We start from the raw sequence: 25,195 nt of genomic DNA on the forward strand, positions 1-25,195 counted from the left end.
CATTATTCCATTGCTGTTCTTGGTCTTCCAACAAGTTTTCTTTCAATAAAGCAAGCTTTTCTTACTTAAATCGTGCACAAATCATTATACACATTCTCTGTATAAGGCTTTTGTTGATCTCAAATAAGTTCTTTTTTTTGTGTGGTGAATCCCAAGTCTGTTTCACCAATTTTGTAACTTCAATATATAATAATAATAATAATAATAATAATAATAATATATGTGGTATCCTTAATCTCAAATTAGTTCTTTTGTCTTTCATGAAATCTGATCACCAATATTGAAAATTGAATCTCACTATCCATAAATAAAAATAATTAAAATAATAATAATAATAATAATAATAATAATAATAATAATAATAATAATAATATGGTACGATCGACTCTACTGAACTTGAATCGCTTAGATTTTGAGTTGGGCTGAGAAGCCCAATATTCTCTGATGTAGGCCGAAGCTTCTTTCTCGAGGCCCAAAAGGATGCTGTTGACATTTAAGATATGTGTGAACTGACTGTGAGATGGGCGCGAGTCCCCCTCACCATGTGGCCCTCCCCCGCCGTCGCCCCCGCCTCCCACGCCATGGCGAGGATCGCCGCCCGAGCCTTCCCCATCACCACCAGATCTTCTCTCCCGCTCACTTTTTCCCCTCGGGTCGCCGCTGTGCTCTGGTGGCGGTTGCCGGGTGATCCGGCCTCCTCGTCTGCCCCTGCGGCCTCGTTTCTACCCCCGGGCATCTCCGGTGTTCCTATTGGGAGATCCTTCCACGTCTCCTGTGGGCATTTACGCTCGACCGTGCCGTTCGGTGGGTTCTTCGCGAACCTCAGGGGGTTTCGGAAGGTGAGGCGCAAGCAGGCGGCGTCGAAGAAGGAGGCGCCCAAGGACAAGCAGCTGCAGCTAGATGTGAAGATTGGTATTGAAGAAGAAATGCCCAAGGATCCCGAAGTGTTGGTAGGCATGTTATATTCCCATCCTATAAACTTGTATACAAACGTATTACCTCTGGAAATTATGGCTGATGGTTAATATATTAGATTTTTTAATTGATGGTTAATTTAGTAGGTGCTCTGATTGATGGTCAATTTGTGACGAGCTTAATAATTTTAGGTTTATTTTGTCGTCTATCAAAAGATCAACATTCATGAGAACATATGCATGATAGCCATCAGGCGTTTGTGAGGTATCTGAGGAGTATATATATCCCGCATGTATCCAGTATGGGCATGGCAAACATTTCGAATTATCGTGTTTAGTGGTGTTCAGACTGTACGTGAACCTTTGTCAATGTTATTGGATGAATCAAAATGTTCATTTTGAACTCTAGAGACAATGCTAGATACCATAGATATGCATCTTTATTGTCTTGATTATTGCTTTTCCATGTAGCATTTATTTGCACAATTTTGAGGAAATGCACAATATTCTTATTAACAATAGGAGATATATAGTTTTGGATCATGTAATGGATGGTTGAGAAGACCATTTGGATTTTTTTTTCATTTACAGGTATATGATTGAACCAGAATTATAAATAAATATTAATCTCCCTAGACTGGATCCATGATCTGATGCACTGAATAAGAAAGAATGAATATTCTTTTCCACTTGCATCTAATAAAATCCTATTATAAGGAGAATCTGCAACAGATGTGAAACGTGTCGTCTAGACCTATCGTATCTCCAATGCTTATGCATATAATCATTAAGTTGATAAGTCTCTCTTATAGGAACTTGGGTAACGTTGATCATGTCATAAGATTTTCAAGTGCGATATTTACCTAACTAATGGTGAATGCCACTCTAGAAGATTTGCAGTTATGTGATCCACCTAGTTAGAAGATGATGTTCTATCGATCCTTTGATGACATTTTTGTCTTGTTAGTAGTATGACTTCATTGATTAATTTTTGTATCATTGCTTGATGATTAATTCTTTCAGAGAGGTATTTTTTTCTGCTTAGTTTTAACTGTGGTTTTACCAGAGAACACAAAGTCAGGATATCTTAATTCTTAAATAAGACATCGTACGAATTGCTAATTGGATTTTTTTTTCTCTAGTCCATGTATGAGATGCTTTTGTACGATGTGATATGAGATATCTGCTGCCAGTATCATCCTTAAAAAGGTTTAGCGGTTATGATTGTTTTTAATTTGACCCAGCCATTATCAAATGAACTTGCTCATATCTTGGTCTGTAGGCATCTACCTTGTTCCAACTTCCAAAAGGTAAACTGACCTTTGTATGTTATTCATGGAAACTGAAAAACTGACTATTGTCTCTAAATTGAGGAGTTTGATACTGTTAAATTTTTGGATATTTCCCTTTTATCTGGAAGGAAAATGGAGAATTCTTCTTGAAAGCATTTCAGTGTTTTTTGCTTTGCCTTTGTTTGCTAGGCGATCATTTTGACTCGGTAATCGAAGATAAAATAGTCAATTTTCATTGTTCCCTTTCAGAGTAATCTTTTCTGCCCTGATATTTTTTGCAGAACATTGTCGAAATGTTAAAGCTAAACGTTCCCATGGCAATGAAAATAGCATTTGATGGTCTAAAAGATTCAGAGTACAAGACCAGGGATACCTCTATAGATGATGTTGGTAAATTTGATAAGGTTGAGCTATCTATATTGCTTTGCAATGATGATTTTATCCGAGGGCTAAATAAAGATTGGAGAGGCGAGGACAAAGCTACAGATGTTCTCTCAATATCACAGCATATAGCTGCACTTGATTTACCTGTGGTAAAAACAATGTTTGTTTTGAAGTCTTGTCATTTTCTAATTTCATTAAATTTTTATCTGTTTATTTTCTCATGCAGCTAATGCTAGGTGATATAGTAATCTCTGTTGAGACCGCTGCTAGACAAGCAGAGGAGAGAGGTCACACCCTGCTTGATGAAATACGAATTCTCATGGTGGGATACCGATTCTGTTATCTTATCAATCATGATCATTATTTTCTTCTAAATTCATAAATTTAATCCATATATTGTAATGGATATCTACCTAATCTTCATCTAGGTTCATGGTTTGCTGCATCTTCTTGGGTTTGATCATGAGATTAGTGATGAGGCTGAAACAGAAATGGAAAAGGAGGAGGAACTAGTCTTGAAGAGTCTTGGATGGAAAGGAAAAGGTCTAATAAAGAGTGCATTGGATACTACAGAAAATGGAAGCCTTCAGAAAGAAGATTTAGATGGTATAGTTTCCTTGGATCCTCTCCTCTCTTCTTCCCTTTGTAGAATCTACTTTTAAATGAAAGACACTGTCAGACAATGTTGCAGTTTCGATTTCTTAACAGGAATAGAAATAAAAGATTCAAAGGATGCAGGCAGCCTGCGGTTTTATAAACCCAAGTTCAGCTATATTTTTTGTGATATGGATGGTGAGTTTCTGTTCCTCACGTTCAATTTGTCATTTGGTATTTTCTTAATTGTGAATATTCTAACAGTTGCTTTGTGATAAGGTACACTTTTAAACAGTAAAAGTCAGATTAGTGTAACAAATGCTGAAGCTATAAAAGCAGCAGTATCAAGAGGAGTGAACATAATTATTGCTACTGGAAAGGTGAGAGACATTAATGTCTTTCCCTTTTTGGTTCTCTGTTTCTGCTACAATTGTTACCTAGAATTAGGTAATTCTGATAATATCTTGTACATAACATAAGAGGTCACTTAAGATGGTAAGTTGTTACTGTTGTTTCCTGTTAAACATTCCATTTTGGACCTGTTAGTACTGAGTAATGTTGTTCAAGACATTAGTAGATTTATGCTGATTTGATTTCCATATCTATATTCTGAAACAGACCCGCCCTGCCGTCATAAGTGCTCTGAAGATGGTTGATTTGGCTGGGAAAAATGGTGTTATTTCTGAGTTTTCACCTGGGATATTCTTGCAGGTTTATTTATTTGACTTCAACCTGACTTTGTTGCTCATTAGACAGACACTGGCCAACCTGTTTTGAAGAAATCTTAATTCACATGCACATTTATGTTTTAATACATGCTCAAATTTCTTGGTTGATCTAATATCTGGAAGTACCTATGTAAGATCAAAATCACAGCAATATCCTGTGCAAAAATAACTCTATGTATTTCACCAACTTTTTGCTTTCATATTCTTGATTCTTGGGAGAAACTCAGAAGCTTCTCTTGGAAAGTAAATGTAAAACATTTTATCAGGATTGTCATTGATGGTGGTAAGTATGAAATATGAATGCATCGCCATCATGTTGCTGGTCATGTATACACTAGAAACAAAATGACTTGCCTTAAGGCAACATGTTTCTCTCATAGATTCAAAAATTAATTTATGGAAGCATGTACAGTTTACATGGCTATTAAGTTGGCAAAGATAATTTAATATTTTCAATTCCTGTAGAGAATTTACATGGTCTGAAATTGAGATGTACTTGGATATGGAGTAACAATTTAGGTGATAGCAATTGTTAGTCTCTGTTGTTGCATGAGTACCGTCGACCGTGAGTCAGCACGGCTTGATCTTCTCCCAAAGGCGCGAGGTCGTCCAAGGATCCCTCATGGCAACCCCGAGCGGTGGTTGACGCAGCACCGAGGTGGCTTCGAGGTGGTCTTCAAGGTCGTTTTTGAATATTCGAGGTAGACCCAAGGTCGGGCCGAGGTGGATTTCGATCTCCACAGTGGGTTCCTGCACAAAGGTCAGTGTCGGGGGGAGTTTCCTGACCCGACCCCTCCGACGCTCAAGTTAACTCTTTTGGGGTTGTGTAGAAGGCAAAGGGTTTTGGAGAGAGGTCCGACCCCTGGGCAGGCGCCGGAGGTCGGGTTTTATACTTGGGCGACAAAGGGGACCATCTATAACCGTCATAACGCCCTCCTCGTGACATTTTGTCCATGTGGGCGATAGGCCCAAACAGCCATATGTGAGCTGTTGTTCATGGAGGCTGACCGAGGGGGAACAGGTCTGAACGGCCACCCGGGGACCATTGTTCCTGGCGGTCGACAGGATCAGCCCGAACGGCCTCCCGTGGATTGTTGTCCACTGGGGTCGATAGGCCGTTATCCCCTCCACATTGTGGTTGAGTGGGGAGCAGTAGTTAATTACAAAAACCACATTCTATTATTAGTTAACTATAGAAAAGCTTTTCTGCATTCGTGGATAGCTGAACACAAATGGGAAGATCCTTTAGTACCAAGATATAGTGACTGGTGGGCTTCCCTGTAAATATGGGTAAAGCAGTATGAGAGGAGGGAGAAAAGGATGGGTATAGATTAAAGGTAAATAAGAGGGTGGGTTAGGACAATGTAAAGTGTAATTTTACTTAAGGCGAGGAGGCTTTTTACAATTATAAGCATTCAATATATTTTCAATCAATAGATTGAAAAAAACCCACAGGAACAGAATGTATATTTTCAATGCATAAGCGAAAACATAAGGTGCGTAATGAAATTTTCTTAAATAAAATTGGACAACCAAAATATTCTTGATACCTAAACCACAACAAGATTTGTATCTTAGAACAATATATGTAGGAGACTGATAGGGAATACTCTAGCGACTAAACCAACTCAACAACTGGCCACCACCAAGATGCCGACGTGGAGGGTAAGGGCCAAGGTGACATAAAGTATTTTTGTGTAGCTAATTGACAATATAAGGCATCTTTATATTTAACTGATAACAGGTGGATTTTGTAATGAACTGACAAATAAAAGGTATTAATACTATTAACTTGAGAATAGTTTTATCAAGCTGTTGCTTAGGTTTATTTAATTCAAGGATTAGGTAAATCTTTATGATATATTAACAAACAGAGCAAAATGAATGTTGGAGACCATGGGGAGTGAAATATAATTATCGATGAAGGAGGTTGTAAACATCAATAGTGCAAACATTATGATGAAAATTTCTGACTTTATTCTGTATGTAAGATCGTGAAATGTCCCTATAATGATTTAAAAAAATCTTATTTTCAATTTTACCATATTGACTATGAGTTTTTTCCATCTGATTTACTCTAAATTGTATTTCAGGGATTGCTTGTTTATGGGAGACAGGGTAGAGAAATTTGTAGAAGTAACTTAGACCAAGATGTCTGTAGGGAGGTAATGAGCTATCCATTCTCGTGTTCATTTCTGAGCTGATTGTTTCTTGAAAAATTTGTTAACTGCAGTGCACTTGTACCTTCATCACAAAAGTAATCAAGTATTTTTATCATGAGAACAGAAGTAAAACAAAAGTTTCTTCTGCTTCTCCAAAACTTTGATGCTTGTATGTGTTTTCTGTTCAGATCCTGTTGGTTCACCACCATATCAAAATTTAATAATTTGAAGCATATTACATACAGTATCATTTATGATTGCAACTGAAAATTTATTAATTTATAATTCAGAATAGAAACCAATAATTCACTTGAACGTTGCAATCTGGCATGTTGGTTATTTTTGTTTACTACTGACAGGCACTTTTATATTCTCTGGAGCATGAAGTTCCTCTGATAGCATTTTCCCAGGATCAGTGTTTCACATTATTTGATCATCCTTTGGTTGATTCCCTCCACACTGTATATCATGAGCCAAAGGTGGTAGCAGCACAACTCTTACCTTGCATTCCTTTTTATCTAAAATTTTATGTAGTTATGCTAATTCTTTTGCCACAGGCAGAGATGATGTCTTCGGTTGAACACCTTCTTGCGGCTGCTGAAGTGCAGGTAAGTTGCTGCACATTTTTGTCTAAAATGTGTTTTCTATTGAAGCATCTATTGTGTGCTCCAAACTGTATAATTGATTTATGTCCTGGAGTCCAGTTGATTGGTCTAGAGCTCTCTTGTTTCTTGTTTCTTTTTCTTTTGGTGCAATTCTTTGTGCCGTACGAGTCAGAGACCAACAATTTTACTTGCAACTCTTCCTCTTTGCATTAGCCGATGTTTGTCAGATTCATGGCAAAGTTTTAAATTGAGAGAGCAGAAGTTGAATTTTCTCATTGGGGTTCATTTGTGAAGTTTTAGCACTACATCATCCTTGTTATACTAGGGTTGAAGTTGAGATCATAAGAAAGCAGATGACTGATAATTTGCATGGATGTCTTGGTACTTCCAGAAACTACTTTTCTTGGATACTGCTGAGGGGGTTTCGACGACTCTGCGACCATATTGGGCAGAGGCAATAATGGGACGAGCAGAGGTTGTCCAGGCTCAACCTGATATGCTCGAGATTGTACCTGCTGGAACATCAAAGGGCAACGGTGTGAAAATGCTGCTGAATCACCTTGGTATTAGTGAGAAAGAGGTACAAAATTCTTTTCATTTCTATCGATTCTTTTTTCTTGATACCAACCGTTTGGATATGTTGAAGATTATACTAGATTAACATTGGGTTTTGGTTTAGTTGCATATGTCGTTTTGTTCTGTGGATTGTGGAAATCTTTTACATGTGTCCTCACCAAATGCCGTGAATGTTGAGGTAATGAACATAACGATGTTGAGAATCTAACCAACCTCAGAGTCCATGTGAAGTGCGTACATACAGATTTAATTGTCAAGCTGAATGGTTCCTAGCTCTAGTTTTCATTTCTTTTTATTATGATACAAAAAGAAATCTTTTGATAAGATTGAAAAAAAAAATCTTTTGATAGGATTGGTCAGTTAACGACATACTTGTATCACTGCACAAAGAAGACAGCCGTGCTACCTTTCGTTAACTCATTTGGTTTTCTAGTTCTTTTTTTGTGTTTGGCACACAATTTAACTAAAGCTGTGAGCTGCTATCTTCTAAGTGCATCCTTGACGTGCCAGTCATCTGGCTAACCACTTTGTCAAGGCACATTACGAGTAAGTGGTGGTGCCATGAAGACAAGCAAGAGTCGTAAAATATGATGTGTTAAACATTCAAGTACCAACCTGTCTTACCTTTAGTTTCATGCCTGGCGGTAACCATTGCCTGGGCTGTCCATGTGATTCCAATCGTATTAGGTGGTTAGTTGGTTTTTACCTTTCTAGAATTACGATGCACAAAGTTAAGGAAATTGAGCTACAACTCAATAAAGACCTAATCTATGATAATCGTATAGCCTTGATACATCATAATAGTTGCATATTTTTCTAGATAACGATTATATTTTTATTTGCTGACAGATCATGGCTATCGGTGATGGTGAAAATGACATCGAGATGCTTCAGTTAGCATCGCTAGGCATTGCACTTGCAAATGGATCGGAAAAGACGAAAGCTGTTGCCGACGTGATTGGAGCTTGCAATGATGAAGATGGTGTGGCAAAGGCTATTTACGAATATGTTTTCTGATGTTCGATTCCAGAACAAGCCAGACTGCTCGCCGCACCGCATCCTTGTTGTTCAGTGATACAAACATTCGAATTCAAATCTATTATAAGCATAAGAAGAAAACCAACATTACTTGGGTTATAAAAGTTATAACTCAAGTTGGAGCTGGAACCAGTTCACCATTTGTTGCATGCAAATTATTGCCATTCATTTTCTTTAGGGTCTTCCTTTTTCGATGTCACCAAACAGGCATCATTTGTATTGGAATGAAAAAGGTTTGCATCATCTAATAAGCTCTGCCTGTGTTTAGATGTTGTCGTAGCAGATTGCTGCCATCTGAGCATGTGAACTGGGCCTGCATGTCAAGCCCAAATGGGCCGGAACTTGTGGTCCATCACACGTGTGAATCATCATGTACGGTCCAGTCACATAGTTCTTGATGTTGCTAATTTGCATACATGCTTTTCATCATCCATCAAAATCATGTATATAATAATCATATCACACAAGACGAACATTAAAATTATACCAAATTTATAATATGATTGCTATAATTCACTATTTAAATCCTCTCATCTACCATATCACTAAGCCAAATGATGTTTCTTTCTAAATCCTTCAAATTTCTCCATTAAGAAAAGAGGTTTTCTTAGCTTATGGCATCTCATGAGATTTAAAATATTCATAAAAATCTATAGTAGTTAATATATCTGCCTTTTTGTATAAAAATCCATGAGAGAAGTGAGAAAGGAAAGGAAGTTTCTTACCATATATATATTATTTATATGTTCAATATACTCAAATGTTATGTTTGATTATTTTTTTAGTTCGATTAATTAGAACTTCTCGAATAATTGAGATTTATGATTTTGTTATCGTTAATGTTGATGTTAGAAAACGCCTATAAATAATATTCGTGGAAGTCAAGACATAAGATAGTAGAACCCCTCAACATCAAATCCATATCCCACCAAGTCACCACATGGCACGAATCACGAGCAAATGGGTTGGCCATTCGGATGGGTTTCAGATCTGAGATGGAAAGAGACGTGTTCTAAAACCCAATCCATCGATCGCGGCTTGTAGTCAGTCGTATCTTCCTCCTCAAACCACGCGGTTGTTGGAATCCAATTCCAAAATAAAAGCAAACTATCACGCCCCCGCCCTCGAGATCTCTCATTTCCTTTTTGCTTCTTCCCACGAATTCAATCCCCCCAGAAGATTAAGCTTAGTTTCTCCTCCTGATCTCGTTCCAATTCTCTTCCCGTTTCTGCCGAGGGAAAAAGGAAAGATCATCCGATTCCTTTTTGAGTGTATTTGGCCGTTTTATTTCCTTCGATTTATAGACCGATCTGGTCCTGAGTCGAGATCAGCTGATTCGGGAGGCTAGCAGAAGCGGATTGATTAGGGCGAAGAAGCTTTGGGAGGATTTGAAGCCCTAGGTTCTCGAATCCGGCGGCAAGACCGGGGTCTGGCTCGATTGAGGTCTTTGAGTCGAGCGGGAGGTTAGGGTTTTGATTCGTTCTGTTGCCATAATGGGGAAGGTCGCGGTCGGGGCAGCTGTGGTGTGCGCGGCGGCGGCCGTCGCCGTGACGGCGCTCGTGGTGCGCCATCGGATGCGGAGCGCCGAGCGCTGGGCCCGTGCTGCCGCGGTGCTGAGGGAGCTCGAGGAGAAGTGCGCCACCCCGGTTGAGAAGCTTTGGGAGGTGGCCGACGCGATGACGAAGGAGATGCACGCCGGGCTCGAGTCGGAGGATGTGAGCAAGCTCAAGATGATCATTAGCTACGTCGACAAACTCCCCACCGGGTAGGAGCTCACATCCTTCTTTCTCCATTCTCATGTAAATTGATGCATCAAACTTGCAATGGTAGATTCAACAAATTCACATCTTGTGCTTCTTGATCACAACCTTGACAGGGATGAGAGAGGATTATTTTATGCGTTGGACCTTGGAGGAACCAATTTTCGTGTCTTGCGCGTGCAGCTAGGAGGAAGGGAAGGGCGTGTTGTCAGGCAAGAGGCTAAGGAGGTTTCAATACCCCATGATTTGATGGTTGGAAGATCTGATGTAAGATTCAGATACTTCTTTTGTGCTTTTCTCTACCCATATAATTGTTCGGTCTGATTCTAAGTATTCCCGACTTTTGATTATGTCACACCAGGAACTATTTGATTTTATCGCTTCAGCTTTAGTGAAGTTTGTTGATTCGGAAGGTGAAGAGTTTCACCTTCATTCTGGCAGGCAGAGAGAACTCGGCTTCACCTTTTCCTTTCCGGTCAAGCAAACTTCTGTTGCTTCAGGCACTCTAATCAAATGGACAAAGGGTTTCAACATAGATGGCATGGTAGACTCTTAAGTACCTTCATGTCTAATACAAGGAAGTTCTAATTTTACTTTTGTACGAGTTAATTAGGTCACATGTTGGTCGAAGGAGCTATGCTATGGTGGAAATAAGTTGTGTTAACTTTTGCATTTGTTAACCATGAATTTTGTGTATACTAGACTGCTGCTTTATTCAAAGGAGTAACCTCCTTCCTCACCGTCTGCACTTTGGGCTATCTGGGTGATGTGTGCACTTTCAGATGACAATGTTAAAATTGGTAGGGATATGTGTTCATAGGATGTGATGGAGTATTGTTGATCTTTTCCGCTGCAAGCCTTCTCCATTCGAGCTTGGGGCCAAAATTAATTAGATTTCAAGATAAGCATGCTTTGTTGATGTTACAGAAGATTAAAATATTTCTGCTCTCTACTCTCTCGTTTCAGTAATCCCTTGTTAGGAATTATCTGGATTTAAACTGTTAGTCTTTTTCCAGTATTTTTGTTCTGGAACTATTATTCTAAATTTAATTGTTGTTGATGCATGACAAAAGAAGAATTATATATTGTTAATTTGGGAATGATATATGGTGATTAGAACTCTCCTGTTTGTGTGAAGGCAGGTTGGGGAAGATGTTGTATCTGAATTGAATAAGGCCCTACAAAGACAAGGTCTTGATATGGAAGTTGCAGCTTTGGTGAGTTCCTTCTAGCATTTCCTTTTTTATTTCATTATAAAGAAGGAAAACTTTGTAGTGTAAGGTTTTAATATGTAAATTTTCTGTGATTTTATCTCAATCTTTTTTACTAATGTTATTTGAATGAAATTAAAGAGAATGATTTCCTTTAATTCAGGTTAATGATACAGTTGGAACGCTAGCTGGTGGCAGGTATGATGATACTGATGTTGTCGCTGCTGTTATATTGGGTACTGGTACTAATGCAGCATATGTTGAGCGTGCTGATGCAATTAAAAAGTGGAAAGGTCCGCTTCCTGGATCGGGAGAAATTGTAAGTTGAGAGCTGAGTCGAGCGGAACCCAGAACAATAACTTTGGAATCTGTGGTCTTATATTGTAAACTAGTCTTTCGTTAGCAATTGAAACTCTAGTAGAGCATGCGGTAGAATATGGTAACTTCTGTTTCATTCAATAAATCTCATTGGTTCGTGTTTAAGATTGTTTGTGAATATTTCCTTGCCCTTCTAGGTCATCAACATGGAATGGGGAAATTTTAGCTCCTCTCACCTCCCAATGACAGAATATGATACTGCATTAGATGTTGAAAGTTTGAATCCTGGTGATCAGGTAACAACTTCACTTGTTACCTTGAGCAGCCTAATTTCTTTTTATCCTTCAAATTTGTGTGATATGTAATCCAAGGTACTTGTCATGTTCAGATCTTTGAGAAGCTCATTTCAGGAATGTATCTTGGTGAAATTGTCCGAAGAGTCCTGCTGAGATTAGCTGTACAAACTGCTTTATTTGGAGATAATGTACCCCCACAACTTGAAATTCCATTCGTATTACGGTAAGGTTTCTGTGGCCCCTTGCATGAAGATAATATCCATTGTTCTCTTGAGCATAGATTCAACTCAGTCTCCCTTCTCTCATATGATGGACCTTACCGTGCTATATTCTTATGTGTAACCAAGGCTGAGCCTTGGTGCCGTGCTAATATTACTCCTTTGACTTAACCCAACACCTGATGGGATGACCTGGGTGTCAAGGTTTTGTATAAACAAACTTCCAACTTGGGGTTAGGCTACATATGTTGACCCCATGTCAGCAGGAGTCTCATTCACTAGACCGCTCTTGTCATATTATAAAGCATTATCATAATTAACCTTTAATGCAAATCAACATCTGGTATATTCTTTATTTTCCTACATGTCTTGGCTCTAGATCATGCTAACGGGTACAAAGGCTTTTGAATATTGTGGGCTATGGCAATCTTTTGTGCAGCTTGCTTGCTCGTTGGTTCAGGCAAGAGTTATATTACACATCTTATCAATATGTTTCTTTTGGATACCATTTAATTTTCAATACCAAGAGCACGTAGCAGTAGTATTGTTACTGTGATGAGAACCATTCTTGCTGACTGTTGTTATTATATTCTTCTGGGCGGTGCATATGGGCAGTATTTGTGCCAATTTCATGATGGGAAGAGGTTGTACATCATTAGAAGTGTTGCAGTCATTGGTTTGTGTGAGGCCTTGATTATTAGTTTTTTGTATCTCACCTTCTCTGGCTCTCCTACTAAAAAAGAAGTATAGCTTTAAATTTGCTTTTTATATGCAAAAAGTTTACATGTGAATGACTTCCCCATAGCACTGAAGTATCTGCAGAGGTTTTTTATTTTTGCCAGCTTTTGGAGATTCAGTATCTTGGCATTTTTTTTTCATTATTTTCCTATGTAAATCATTGAAACTAAATTATTCCATTGCAACATAGCTCTCAGGCCAATTTTCTGGTCAACCAATTTCCTGGTTAACAAACGTGCTCCGATTTTGTCATAACTTATTTTTTCACGATTCATGAGGTGTAACATGATTGATGACTATCAAGCTACACACTTTTCTTCAAATAATAACCATTGAATTGAACATAGTAGAATAACATTAGGTGGCAACCACGTCTATCGAGAAACCAATTAACTAAGATTTGTAGGATGCCATTGATGCTATTCTTTGTTATTGTTGGGTGCTTCTGATGGTTCATCTTATCAAAACATTGAGACAGAAAATGAATAGAAGCTATGTTTTAGGCATAGTGCGTGCCTAGTAAAGTACCTAGATCATGACTAGGGTTTCATGTTGCACATAATGCTTTGTCCTTTACTCCTTTAACCTACTTATTCCACGTTGGTCATATTACTGATTACTCAAACTGACAAAACATAAATGGTGGGTCATCATTATTTTTGTCTTTGTTGCATGTCATGAACTGAAGTTTCATTCATGCATATTACATCTATACTTTCTATGTTGACATAAAATAAGGCAATGTAAAGATTTTCCTCATTTCTGATTTGTTCCGTTGATATGATGTAAATGATGAAAGTCAATAGTATTGCATTGTGCCTGCCAATAAATATAATAATGTTATGGTATCATTTTTTTAGGACATTGTTGCAGGTTTCCTGCTTGATCCTGTCATATTTGTTTCTTAAGTACGCAAGCTGATGTTAAAAGAAAAAGAGTCAACTTTATGATTGTGTGGGTACTGTGTAGACAGGATTCAAGCATAAGTTGCAACCGAGTTTTCAACTTTTTCGTAATTGTGTTATGACTAGACAATCGGCACCGCTCCTGTTGATCAAATTTGTGATAACCAATCTCCTGCTGACTTTTGCTTTGTTTTTTACTTTTGGGTCCTTATTTAATGGATCGGTTGACTCACCCTTTCGGTTTGTTATCTGAACAAGTACGCAATTTATGGTTTGTAGGACACCAGTCATGTCCGCTATGCATCATGATACTTCAGCTGATCTCAAAGTTGTCGGGGCCAAACTGAAGGAATTCTTGGGGGTACAATCCTTTACATTTTCCCTAAATCTCATGTTCCGCAGCCAGTTTTTTTTTTTTACTGTCTTTGTTTTTGCCTGAACTCCAGATTTCCAGCACCTCCTTGAAAGCGAGAAAAGTGGTTGTCCAGATCTGTGATGTCGTTGCCAAGCGTGGGGCTCGGCTGGCTGCCGCAGGCATAGTTGGGATTCTGAAGAAGCTGGGACGGGATGGCAGTGGCATGCGAAGGACAGTGATCGCCATGGACGGTGGGCTTTACGAGCATTACACTGTATTCAGACAATGCTTGCACGGCGCCCTGAATGAAATGCTCGGAGATGAGGCCTCTTCGTCTGTTGTCGTCAACCTCACTAACGATGGATCAGGCCTTGGCGCGTCTCTTCTTGCAGCCTCTCACTCTCGGTACCTTGAACAGTCCTAAGAGGATTCCAATACAAAATAAAGTAAGGAAACCTGCGGTTTCTGCTTACCCTTTTCTCTGTTGTCGAAAAAAAGAATGTTTAGGTTAACACTTCGGTGGTGTCGTCATGAATGTATAAAAGCAGGACCGGAAGCGGGCTTGTGGATGATGCTGCCGGTTTGTCCTGCCAATTTTTTTGCTCTTCTGCGGAGTGGCATTGCGGTTAGCCTTTTTATTCTGTTATGTTTCTTCTCCATATTGTCCCACAAACTATTGAATAAATTAGGGATCGGTGACCTTCAAATTGGTTTCACTGGATATCCCGATTCAGCCAAAAAGGTCTTCGTGTAGTAAATGTATGTGGTTGAAGACCTGCACCTGAGTCAGCGAGACATGCAAAACAAGTCGGAAGTTTTGGCCTTTGTGTCAAAATGCAAGCTATGTGATAACAAGATCTAGTCGGAAAATGAGAAATTCGTTATGAATTCATCTAAATGCACGCAAATTTGTTAGGCGTTCTCCTTTCATTAGGTGAGGTGAACTGACATCAGTAGCTAACTAAGATATGTAAAGCGGCCTAATCACAGGGGAAAACCGAAGGAAGGGTTAACGGCGGAGCGTACCAGAAGCATTTTGGGAAATTTAGAGCTGGTTTTGGTATTTGGGGAGAGGGGTAATCTGCTTCTTCAAGCCCTTCCTCTGACGGATGTCGATCACGAGCCTCATCCTATAGATCGGAAGACATCAGGACCCAGCGGTCAAAGACACACTGGGTGAACGCCTGGCTAAGAGCAGTGAGAACCCAATCGATTCGACCACCGGAAGATGAGCCGTGATGTTATAGAGCGAAGTGGCCGGCCTCTGCATCGAGAGCAAAGAGGAAAGCGATCCGAGTATTTACCCATTGTATGTATGGTTTCGCTGCAAGTCATCATTCTACATGCATTAGGACTGCAAATCCGTTGTACATCAACAAATAAGTCACAAACAATCAGCTCCTTCTCGTGTGCGTCTCAATCTCGTCGACAAGAAACAAGAAGCCGAACTACGTTTCCAGCAAAAAAAAAAATCATATACGAGCATAATCGAACCATGTTAAACCTCGTCGATACATCTCGCGATCAAGCGGCAGATGAGACGGATGAATCCAAATCGCAAACCAATCGTCCAAGCAAGAGTCTGAAGCAAGCGAAAGAACGAAGAAAGAACCTGAGGACGACACCGCCCTCGCAAACGCTGGAGAGCTCTCTCCCTCTCTCTCTCTCCCCCTCCCTCTCAGAGTAACCGCATCATGTGTCCGTTAAGCAGTTATTTATAGTGCTCCGACGCTCAACGGCCAACCGATGAACCGAGTAACCTCATCACACGATGTTCCGCAGCGATCGCTCATCGCGGTACGTCGGATGGAAACAGCTTCTCATCAGGACCGTTCCTTGTTAATGGTCTCTGTATTTATTGGGCTCTTAACGGGCCCAAGCCCTATACCCGTAAGCTTCTATTTGTTTCATCTTTGCCTGCACTCCAAACATATGGATCAGAGGCGAAGTGTTATGGAGTATCGTCCAGATTGGAACATCTTCCAAGTTAAGTGTCTTAATCCATCATTATTGTCGTTACCATAGTGCAAGTTTCCTCTTCTTTTCTCTCCCTCTACCCACCTCTTATTGCATCACCAACACCGCCAAACTCATTTATATTTAGAGAGAGAGAGAGAGAGAGAGTCAAACCAGTCACTCTTGTGTGGTGCTGCCTGCTGTCGCAAGAGAGGCAAATAGCGTCGGTTCGGCACCCGATTCCCAACCAACCACCACCACCTAATAAGTGTTTCTGCACTTGACACGAATCTCACATGCCATGGATCATTATCGTGCTAATTCCAACCACATATGTAAAGGCTGCCTCTGTGCACCCCATGTGGTCACCGTGCATCAGCTCGGCATCTCCATGGCTGGTGCGCTTTGGAACAGCGACGCCTTCCTTCCCGTCTTTAAAGCCTATCCTCCTCATCGACCCGTCCCCAAACCCGTTTGCTGATGGTCATGATGTGGCTTCCACGACGCGGTTAGGGCTAACATAAAGTATGCACATGAGAGAGACGCGTGAAAGCGGAAAGGCTGGTCGAGTGAGTCCCTTGGGATCATCGTTACCAGCTCTTTGATCGCATATGTTAAGTGGGAAAGAATGGGTATCAAAGAATCCTTATTCCGTTGGTTTTCTTTGGGCAACACGAATAGCGAGTTTGACTCTTGCACGAATGGAGAACTCCGTCACCGTTGTCTGCCGAGTTGGTGGCGCAACTACAGACATTATCGGTTTCGTAGGGCTGAAATTTTTTTTTTATGGTTGTAAAGAAGTTAGGCATGAAAATAATATGTATGAATTTGACATCTTTGTATTTAATTAATTAGTATGCTTCGAATTTGAATAAAAAATAATTTATGATTTAGGATCCTATTTTATTTATATATTATATGTTGATCGTATTCTTTAATCTAAGTAGAGTTATGCGATGAATAAGATAAGATATAATCGGTAATATTAAGATATTATGGATATGACATCGAGACCTTGTCCGTTTAATAATAAAATATTTAATAAAATTATTTAGGCTTGATTCAAGAGCGGATATTTTTTAGAGTTTACATGTTCCAAAAGGATAAAATCGTACAGATATACCCAGATTAACGTTAGAAAGAGGGCCTAAGACTTACTTGATGGAACTTTTTATTTTTTATTATTAGGAAATACTTTTGGAATATGCATCAGAAAAAAGCCTTTATTTCCTCGAACTCTATAAAATAATAAAAGAATAATACTTTTCTCGTTTCTCAAGACACTCAAAAAAGGGGCAAAAAGGGATCACTACCCTCCCCACGACTCGAACGCCGTCCTCCAAAACCACGGAAACAATGCACCAAATCTCGGACCGGAGATGGGACCCTTCACGTGAGAGTCAAGTGAATGACGTGGGCCACCGCAACCATAGCCGTCGATTCCCGCGGCAGCTGCTGCTGTTTCCCACCCATCCGCCGTACGTCTGTATTATTCTATTATTATTATACGTATCCAAACGTACACGAGAGTACCCTCGAAACAGCGTGCACGCATCATGCGCCCCACGGTCCGAAGTCACGTGCACCACACCACCCGATTCATCATACCATACATAATATAATATTGGGTGAATTTCCCAAAACACCCTTTTAAGTTTCGAAAATTTTGACATTATTTTTCAACTTTAAAAAATTCCTTAACCATATAAAAATATCATTTTATCTTTGTCTTATCAAAGTAGTATTTATATTGAATTCGATGTTTAATTGTTATTAGTTTCGGAATGAATACATACATTCGATCCAGCAATAAATTGGCGAATAAAGGCGAAGGTTCGCGGTCGCCGCAGGCAACTACCACCAGCGCGCGCGGAAGCCGACGCCGACGCAACACGCGTATTCCGGCAACAAACCCCCGCGCTCGCTGCCTCCCCCGCTTACAACCCGCGCGTTCGCCCAAACCCAGGAGCCCTCGGTACGCTCACCCTCGGATCTACTTCGTCGCACCCCAAACTGACGCCGCTCATGTGTCCATTGCGTAGGATCCACGCCCCTCGCTGCAAGGCAACGTACGCTTCTCCGCCGGCACAACTTACACCCCCCGTGTTGCTATAAAAGCAGCCCCATCAAGGCCTCCTACCTCCCTCCCTCATTTCATTTCCATTCGGCGATCTCTCTCGAGGTAAAAGAAGACAAGAGCCGGCGGAGATCCCCCCTTTCTCCCTCCTCCTCTCCTCGTCGCCATGCTCTCGCTAAATCGAAGCGGCTTCTTGGTAATTAATCTCTTGTTTTCTTGTTCCCGTTTTTGACATTTACCCATGTGAATGGTTGATTAGATGGTTATTCCTTTTGATTCTTGTGGATATATAAAATGAGCTACGATGGTGGTGGGAATGTCGAATCGCTTATTGATTTCTTTTTTCTTTGTGGACCGGGGGAGCAGCGATGCGACGAGAAGCCAGGCCTGCTTGTGTCGCAGAGGTGGCGGATGCCGCTGGCGCCGGCGGGGGTGCGGTGCGCGGCGAGGGGCGGAGGGGAGCTGAATGGGAGGGGGATCGCGGTGGACAACACGGTCAAGGAGCTCAGGGGCGAGGCCGAGCCGGTGCTCGAGCCCAAGTCCGCCGGAGGCGTCGTGGAGGACGCGCACGGTGAGGACGGGGACGTGGAGGAGCAGTTCATCATGCCGTGGACCGTCTCCGTCGCCAGGTTTGCTCTCGATCGATCGGCTCGGATCCTATCGCCTGGTTCCCTCGAGAGTTTCACGGCTCTTTTTGTTCGATCTGGTTGGATCTTGGATGTTTCCTGGGGTTCCCAGATGGAATCCAACAAGTGCGCGAATTCACTTTTTTTTTGACTCGATTTATCTATTTTGCTCGATCTGGTTGGATCTCGGGTGTTTCTTGGATCCCAGAGCGAGAATTCTTTTGGCGTGGCTTTCTTGAGTTCGAATGCGTCTTGGTGGTCCCATACTGGCCCTATTTTGTTCCCTGTAATAAGAATTTATTAACCTATTCGATGAGGTTTCCTGCCTTGATCATTACGTTTCGCGAAAGTCTCTTTACCATTGGGTCTAATTTGGGCGGCTGCTCAACCGTACTCGGATCATTTTTTAGATTCATGCATATTAGTAATTGGGAGTTGTTAGACAAATGAAACGATTAGGTTTTCCTTAACTTGTGCCACAGAAATCTTTACCCGCCAAGTAAATCTGGTGGAGTTGACTCGGAGTCTCTTGTTACTATTCATTTGTCCCGACCGATCATCTGTAGTGTCGCTCCGCTCTTTTGCCCTCATTTTCATTTCAATTTTTCTTTCGTTCTTTTTAGGGTGGATCACATGGATAGTCCTTGAACGACAGGCCCGATTTTCTAATCGATCCTCGAGCTTTAATTTGTCGAATCCCTAGGGTTTTGGTAGTGTTGCAATCAGGTCTTCTCCCACCGTGGAGTTTGGTGTAGAATACTCTGCCAGTGGGAAAAGTCGTCTGGGACTAAATGAATTAAAATGCGCCATGCCACATTCTGAGAAAGAAGAGGATATAAAGTTTGTTTTCTCCTTCCCTTTGGTTTTTTTTTTCTTTTTTTCTTTTTGTGGTGATGTCATTCGCCATCAACATTTTATGAGACGAGAGGAGGATAAAGGAAGTGGCGAGAAGCTGGAAAACAGGAAACGACGAGACGGTGAATCTCATGTCCACGTTCTTTTTTCCATCTTCCCCAATCCTGATCACTATCGTTCCTCAAGAGAAAGTGGAGCGGGGATGAAGGAAAGGAAGGGAGGAGAAAAACTGAGAAAGAAAATGGGATAGACGAAAAAACTGACGGAAGAAGAAAACACATGGTGGGGATTTTCCAAACTTTTAGGGCTGATTGGCCTATAGACACCTGACTAAGATTGATGGTAGGGACTCAATACGATTCACGACAATTAGAGGTCAATTTGAGATCGTTCCTATGGGTCAAGGACTATTCGTGCATACGTCTTTCATGCGAGAAGTGACTGCTCAATCTACATGTTCATCAGAAATGTCTATATGCATAAAAAATCTCGTTAATTATGCCTAATATTATGTAGCTTCAAAACATGTTTGTGTAATTATAGGCATAGTTCTTTCCGGCGATGATGTCAATGATGATTTATGTAGTGACCTTGGTGGATAACTTTATCATTTGATCTATTCTTTTGAACTTAGTGGTTACTCGTTGTTGCGGAATCCACAACACAACAAAGGGCTCGCTTTCAATGAGAAAGAGAGGGATGCCCACTACTTGCGAGGCCTCCTTCCTCCAGCATGTGTTACGCAAGAGCTTCAGGTTTGTTTGTATCTTGTAAAGGAAGCCATCCAAAAGATTGAAGCGATGAATACCATTTGCTGATGTCTACTTGCAACTTTTTCCCCACAGGAGAAAAAGATTATGCACAATCTTCGCCAATACCAGGTGCCCCTGCAACGTTATGTGTCCATGATGGATCTTCAGGTACCTGGAAAACAGCTCGCATTTCATTTCCACCTAATAGTTTTGTTATACTAAACTTCACCTGAGGCATCGATGGTCGGATTCTCAGGAGAGAAACGAGAAGCTCTTTTACAAGCTGCTAATTGACCATGTTGAGGAGTTACTTCCAATTGTTTATACTCCTACTGTTGGTGAGGCTTGCCAGAAGTATGGCTCCATCTTTGGGCATCCTCAGGGTCTCTACATCAGTTTGAACGAGAGGTTAGAGATTTTCCTTTCTTGTTTCCCACACTATCGACATCTATCAATTGTTAACCACAGGTAATTTTTATTTGCAGGGGGAAGATTCTCGAAGTCTTGAGAAACTGGCCCGAAAGGAACATCCAAGTTATTGTGGTCACAGATGGTGAGCGGATTTTGGGTCTCGGAGACCTTGGCTGCCAGGTAACATTACAATTCGGTTGTATGTTTACAACTGTTTAATGGGACTGTGTGCTTACTTTCGGTCAGGTTGTTATTTCGTGATTTCGTAGGGAATGGGAATTCCTGTGGGCAAGCTTGCTCTATATACTGCTCTTGGGGGTCTGCGTCCATCTGCTGTAAGTTTTATCTTTATTGGTTTTAGTTTCATTACTTGTATTATGCTTCTTCTTACTTTTTGCATCATTATCTAGTGTTTTTGGCGTGTTCATTTACAAGGTTCCCTTAACCAATCGACGTTTTGCAGTGCTTACCTGTCACTATTGATGTGGGGACCAACAATGAGCAGCTACTTAAGGATGAGTTCTATATTGGACTGCGCCGAAGAAGAGCTACTGGTCAGGTACCATATTTAAATACATGAATTTTTTTATGATGTAGATAAATTTGTTGAATCAGTTTTTTTTTTTTTTTGTATCGACTTAGGAATATGCTGAGTTGATGCATGAGTTCATGACTGCTGTGAAGCAGAGGTATGGGGAGAAAGTGCTCATTCAGGTTGGTCACCACCCAATGAGATATTGGAGAGGATCCGCTCTTGGTTATTTCACGTTTGATATTTGCTTCACACAATCCATGTTACGTCGATCTTGATTTTGGTTTTGTATGTTTTTTCTTTTTTTCAGTTTGAAGACTTTGCTAACCATAATGCATTTGAACTGCTTGCCAAATATCGTAAAACGCATCTCGTGTTCAATGATGACATCCAGGTAATGCATCGATAGATTACTTCTCTAATATTCTCTCTGTCCAATTACCTGTTGCATGCATTTGAACCATTCTGTATGGTTATTATCATTGCAGGGCACAGCTTCTGTGGTTCTTGCTGGGCTTTTTGCAGCTTTGAATATAGTTGGTGGAACTCTGGCGGAGCACAGTTTCTTATTCCTTGGTGCTGGGGAGGTCGTACCCTTTTGCTCAATTGGGTTTCTCCTTACTATTTTGTTCAAATGCAATCAATTTGTCCTGTGTGACACCTCTTGAATCATAATTTTACTGTGCATATTTGCAAGCATGAGCGCTGTGCTTGATCATCTATGTTTTTATTTTCCTGGTAGTTCTAATTCTAACTGAGTTGTCTTTGCATAATTGCAGTTTATAGTGGAGTGTACAAGTCTACTATTGTTTTGATTGCACAATTTATTGTTATGTTCAATGTTCTTAGCATTTCCTGCATTTGCATTTGCTTCTGCTATTCCATGTGCATTCTCATCAGCAAGATGCCTTGCATGGCTAGGGTTTTCTCCTTTCTATTAGGAAGGGCAGACATTTCATGGGTGTCTTGCATTTCTCATGGTCACAAATTCATTCTCATTTTCTTACCAATTCAGGGTCTTTCAATGTTTGTGGAAGATACTAAAATAATCTGCCTTTATTTTTGTATTACAGGCTGGTACCGGTATCGCAGAACTCATAGCACGTGAGATGTCAAAACAGGTACTGAAAATATGTTGTTGATTAACACGAGCATGCCAAATGATTAATTGACTTCATTTTTTGCTCAATTATGCACCCACACACACACACACACACACACAACAGAAAGAAAAAAAAAAGGACTGATGAGCTCAAAAATCTGACTGAATGATTCCTTTGGTAATGAATGTTGTAGACAAAAGCTCCATTGGAAGAGACTCGGAAGAAAATTTGGATGGTGGATTCAAAGGTACAGTTATTGGCTGTATATATTTCTGTGTTTATACATCATTGTTCCTTATGCTTGCTTTCATGTCTTTGAATTCATCATTTGACTCCAGCTGATGTTTTCCCCTCTTTTAGGGCTTAATTGTGAGCTCACGCAAGGAATCTCTTCAGCACTTTAAGAAACCTTGGGCGCATGACCATGAACCTGTCGGTAATCTCTTGGATGCTGTCAAGGTATGAAGTCCTCCTATGCAGAGTTTGATTATTGTATAGGTTACATCTCATGTAAAAGTATTTGTTCTTACCTTTTCCGTTCCCTACCATTGACGATCTCCAACTATATTATTTGTTTGTGAGAGTGATTTGTTCATTCCAGGTATTGACCATATAAAAGGTCTTTCTGGTGGGCATGTTTTCGAATTTACTGTAGAGTGTTTTTCTGCTTGATGTTGGTTGTATTTGCTTGTTTCTGGTGGTACACTGGAAGAGTTCAAATGAATAATTTGTTGGCACTTAGTGTCAGGACTAAAGCATAATCAGACATGCATTATAGGAAATCAAAATTTTCATTAGGGATGAAAGACCGACTTGTACATAATTTGTTTTAAGTCACCAAATGTCAATCTGATCTCTGTTTCTATAAAGCAACCTCAAGTGGATTTGCTGATTAATTGGAAGTTGGTGATGAATGTCAGAGGTTCTTATACCCTCTATATAATTTTTTTTTTCTTCCAATTTTTAGGCTATAAAGCCAACTGTTTTAATTGGCTCCTCCGGAGTGGGAAGAACTTTCACAAAGGAGGTGGTTGAAGCCATGGCCACATTTAATGAGGTATGCATTCCTTTTACTAGTTTTCTTTTTTAGTGTGTTCAGTTATTATTTGTATTTACAATCTACGATACGATTTGTGTATTGAATTATAACCGTAAGATTTCTTTATTTAACGCAGAAGCCCATAATTTTGGCTCTCTCCAACCCGACCACACAGTCCGAGTGTAGTGCAGAAGAAGCATACACATGGAGTAAGGTAAATCTTGTTATTCTTGTAGCCACATGTCCCATATCCGCCATGATAAGAGATTTTTCATGGGGTTCAATTTTCTGCTTAAAAACTGGCTTGCCGCATTCACAGGGTCGAGCAATATTTGCTAGTGGGAGCCCGTTCGATCCAGTTGAATATGATGAAAAGATTTTTGTGCCTGGCCAGGTTTGAAATGTCTTATCATCCTTTGACATGGCTGTGGTGTCACTTTAGAAATATTTACTTTCAAGTGAAGCACTCTAACCTCAGGTGTGTGTTTTGCATGCTTTCAGGCAAACAATGCCTATATTTTCCCAGGATTTGGCCTCGGGTTGGTTATCTCTGGAGCTACCCGTGTGCATGATGACATGCTCCTTGCAGCCTGTAAGTAACAGAGTTAAAAACAATGCCTACATTCTGCTTCTTGGATGTGATTAAGTGTTTTATTTATAAAAAAGATTTCTAACATATGATTAAGTTGAACATAACATAGTTAGAGCACTCTTTTTCCCTTGAGTAAAACTTGGAATTTTGTCAAAAAAAACTTGGAAATCTCAACTAATAAAAGCAGCTCCATAGATTTTGGCTGATAGTATGCCACTAACTGTGCTTATGATGTGTCTCCTTGAGAGACTAGGCAAAAAGAACGTACGCCCACAAGGAAAGCTCGTGCGATTTGTTGGTTTGCTCTTTTTTATATTGACTGCGTCCTCACTTTCTCTTGGACAGCGGAAGCATTGGCCCAACAGGTGACACAAGAGAACTTGGATAAAGGATTGATCTATCCACCCTTCTCAAATATTAGGAAGATATCTGCTCATATTGCCGCTAACGTCGCTGCTAAAGCATATGAACTTGGTGAGTTGCTTCTTCAGCAGCTATTTGTGGCTACTTGTTTAGATTTTGCGCAGCAAGTTAATAGTGGTCGTGTGTGTTGTTGCCATTTGTTAGGTCTGGCAAGTCGGCTCCCATGTCCCAAGGACCTGGTGAAGTACGCAGAGAGCTGCATGTACAACCCTGTTTACCGCAGTTACAGATGAATGGGTCTCCAGTTTTGAATGAATACTAGTAGTAGTAATTGTAGATCTCAGTAGCGATAGATGTTGTGGATGTCTTTGTTGCTGTTGCCTCACTATATTGTTGTTGTATGACCTTTTGCCAATATGAGCTGGAACTAAAATTGTTCTCTCCGTGGCTGTTCGAAATTGACTCTTTTAACACCATCTCCCGAGTTCCTTTTAACTCGGGCACACAGTGCAAGGGGTTTGGAGAGCTGTGTGAGTATGTGAGTGAGATGGAGATGCAAATCTTCTGCGCGGATATGGTCAGCGTGTTATGCCCCAAGCACCTGTTCGATTGAAGTGCTCGTTGTAGGCCTTCGTAAGAACAAAGGTACAATTGATTCTTCTTGGGGTAGAAGGTCAACTTTGTCAGATTCAGATGAAATGGAGAGACATGATCATGAAAAAAATGACTACTATAGAAATGTGTAACGCATCTTTTCAATCAACGGGGATAGCTCAGTTTATGTTTGATCCACGC

At 40.4% G+C, this 25,195-nt stretch overlaps 3 protein-coding genes and 1 long non-coding RNA gene across 7 annotated transcripts; 3 read left to right on the plus strand and 1 right to left on the minus strand.

Annotated features, from left to right (window-relative positions):
* The first annotated feature begins 528 nt into the window (after nt 1–528).
* Nucleotides 529–8,560, plus strand: LOC135635269 (endoribonuclease YBEY, chloroplastic-like). Its single transcript, XM_065146239.1, has 12 exons — nt 529–950; nt 2,488–2,739; nt 2,817–2,912; nt 3,019–3,196; nt 3,299–3,382; nt 3,464–3,564; nt 3,803–3,895; nt 6,006–6,077; nt 6,434–6,553; nt 6,632–6,682; nt 7,071–7,259; nt 8,105–8,560. Exons 1-12 carry the CDS (start codon nt 543–545, stop codon nt 8,270–8,272), a joined length of 1,812 nt encoding a protein of 603 aa, XP_065002311.1. The 5' UTR covers nt 529–542; the 3' UTR covers nt 8,273–8,560.
* A 667-nt stretch (nt 8,561–9,227) lies between these two features.
* LOC135635275 (hexokinase-2-like) lies at nt 9,228–14,740 on the plus strand. Its single transcript, XM_065146250.1, has 9 exons — nt 9,228–10,058; nt 10,170–10,320; nt 10,415–10,597; nt 11,196–11,270; nt 11,428–11,583; nt 11,780–11,878; nt 11,971–12,101; nt 14,019–14,100; nt 14,186–14,740. Exons 1-9 carry the CDS (start codon nt 9,787–9,789, stop codon nt 14,516–14,518), a joined length of 1,482 nt encoding a protein of 493 aa, XP_065002322.1. The 5' UTR covers nt 9,228–9,786; the 3' UTR covers nt 14,519–14,740.
* On the minus strand, nt 13,810–15,886 carry LOC108952418 (uncharacterized). Of its 3 annotated transcripts, none has more exons than XR_010495590.1 (3): nt 15,589–15,787; nt 15,121–15,418; nt 13,810–14,875 (listed from the first exon to the last, which is right to left on the minus strand). It is a non-coding gene; the product is annotated as an uncharacterized LOC108952418 (long non-coding RNA). The 3 variants fall into 3 exon arrangements; XR_010495589.1 differs by having other exon boundaries at nt 15,599–15,786; XR_010495588.1 differs by having other exon boundaries at nt 15,121–15,886.
* Nucleotides 15,887–18,164: 2,278 nt separating this feature from the next.
* LOC103979714 (NADP-dependent malic enzyme) lies at nt 18,165–24,843 on the plus strand. 2 transcript variants are annotated; one of them, XM_009395899.3, is made up of 20 exons: nt 18,165–18,323; nt 18,494–18,756; nt 20,243–20,363; nt 20,454–20,528; nt 20,617–20,768; nt 20,846–20,951; nt 21,041–21,106; nt 21,235–21,330; nt 21,414–21,485; nt 21,614–21,697; nt 21,792–21,890; nt 22,377–22,424; nt 22,600–22,653; nt 22,767–22,865; nt 23,374–23,463; nt 23,582–23,659; nt 23,765–23,839; nt 23,947–24,037; nt 24,383–24,511; nt 24,605–24,843. In XM_009395899.3, the coding sequence occupies exons 1-20, from the start codon at nt 18,294–18,296 to the stop codon at nt 24,691–24,693; spliced, it is 1,917 nt and encodes a 638-aa protein (XP_009394174.2). In that variant the 5' UTR covers nt 18,165–18,293; the 3' UTR covers nt 24,694–24,843. The 2 variants fall into 2 exon arrangements, with proteins under 2 accessions (XP_009394174.2, XP_009394173.2); XM_009395898.3 differs by having other exon boundaries at nt 23,582–23,839.
* Nucleotides 24,844–25,195: the final 352 nt, after the last annotated feature.

The sequence above is a fragment of the Musa acuminata genome, chromosome BXJ1-3 (genome assembly GCF_036884655.1).
Source record: "Musa acuminata AAA Group cultivar baxijiao chromosome BXJ1-3, Cavendish_Baxijiao_AAA, whole genome shotgun sequence".
In the NCBI taxonomy this organism is placed as follows: Eukaryota; Viridiplantae; Streptophyta; class Magnoliopsida; order Zingiberales; family Musaceae; genus Musa; species Musa acuminata.

Coding starts and splice junctions, on each gene's coding strand:
- LOC103979714 (XM_009395898.3), top strand. CDS start 18,294: ATGCTCTCGCTAAATCGAAGCGGCTTCTTG. Junction 20,529..20,616: donor TGTCCATGATGGATCTTCAG/GTACCTGGAAAA, acceptor TCGGATTCTCAG/GAGAGAAACGAGAAGCTCTT. Junction 24,038..24,382: donor TGACATGCTCCTTGCAGCCT/GTAAGTAACAGA, acceptor TCTCTTGGACAG/CGGAAGCATTGGCCCAACAG.
- LOC135635269 (XM_065146239.1), top strand. CDS start 543: ATGTGGCCCTCCCCCGCCGTCGCCCCCGCCTCCCACGCCATGGCGAGG. Junction 2,740..2,816: donor CTGCACTTGATTTACCTGTG/GTAAAAACAATG, acceptor TTTCTCATGCAG/CTAATGCTAGGTGATATAGT. Junction 7,260..8,104: donor TTGGTATTAGTGAGAAAGAG/GTACAAAATTCT, acceptor ATTTGCTGACAG/ATCATGGCTATCGGTGATGG.
- LOC135635275 (XM_065146250.1), top strand. CDS start 9,787: ATGGGGAAGGTCGCGGTCGGGGCAGCTGTGGTGTGCGCGGCGGCGGCC. Junction 11,879..11,970: donor GTTTGAATCCTGGTGATCAG/GTAACAACTTCA, acceptor TGTCATGTTCAG/ATCTTTGAGAAGCTCATTTC. Junction 14,101..14,185: donor AACTGAAGGAATTCTTGGGG/GTACAATCCTTT, acceptor CCTGAACTCCAG/ATTTCCAGCACCTCCTTGAA.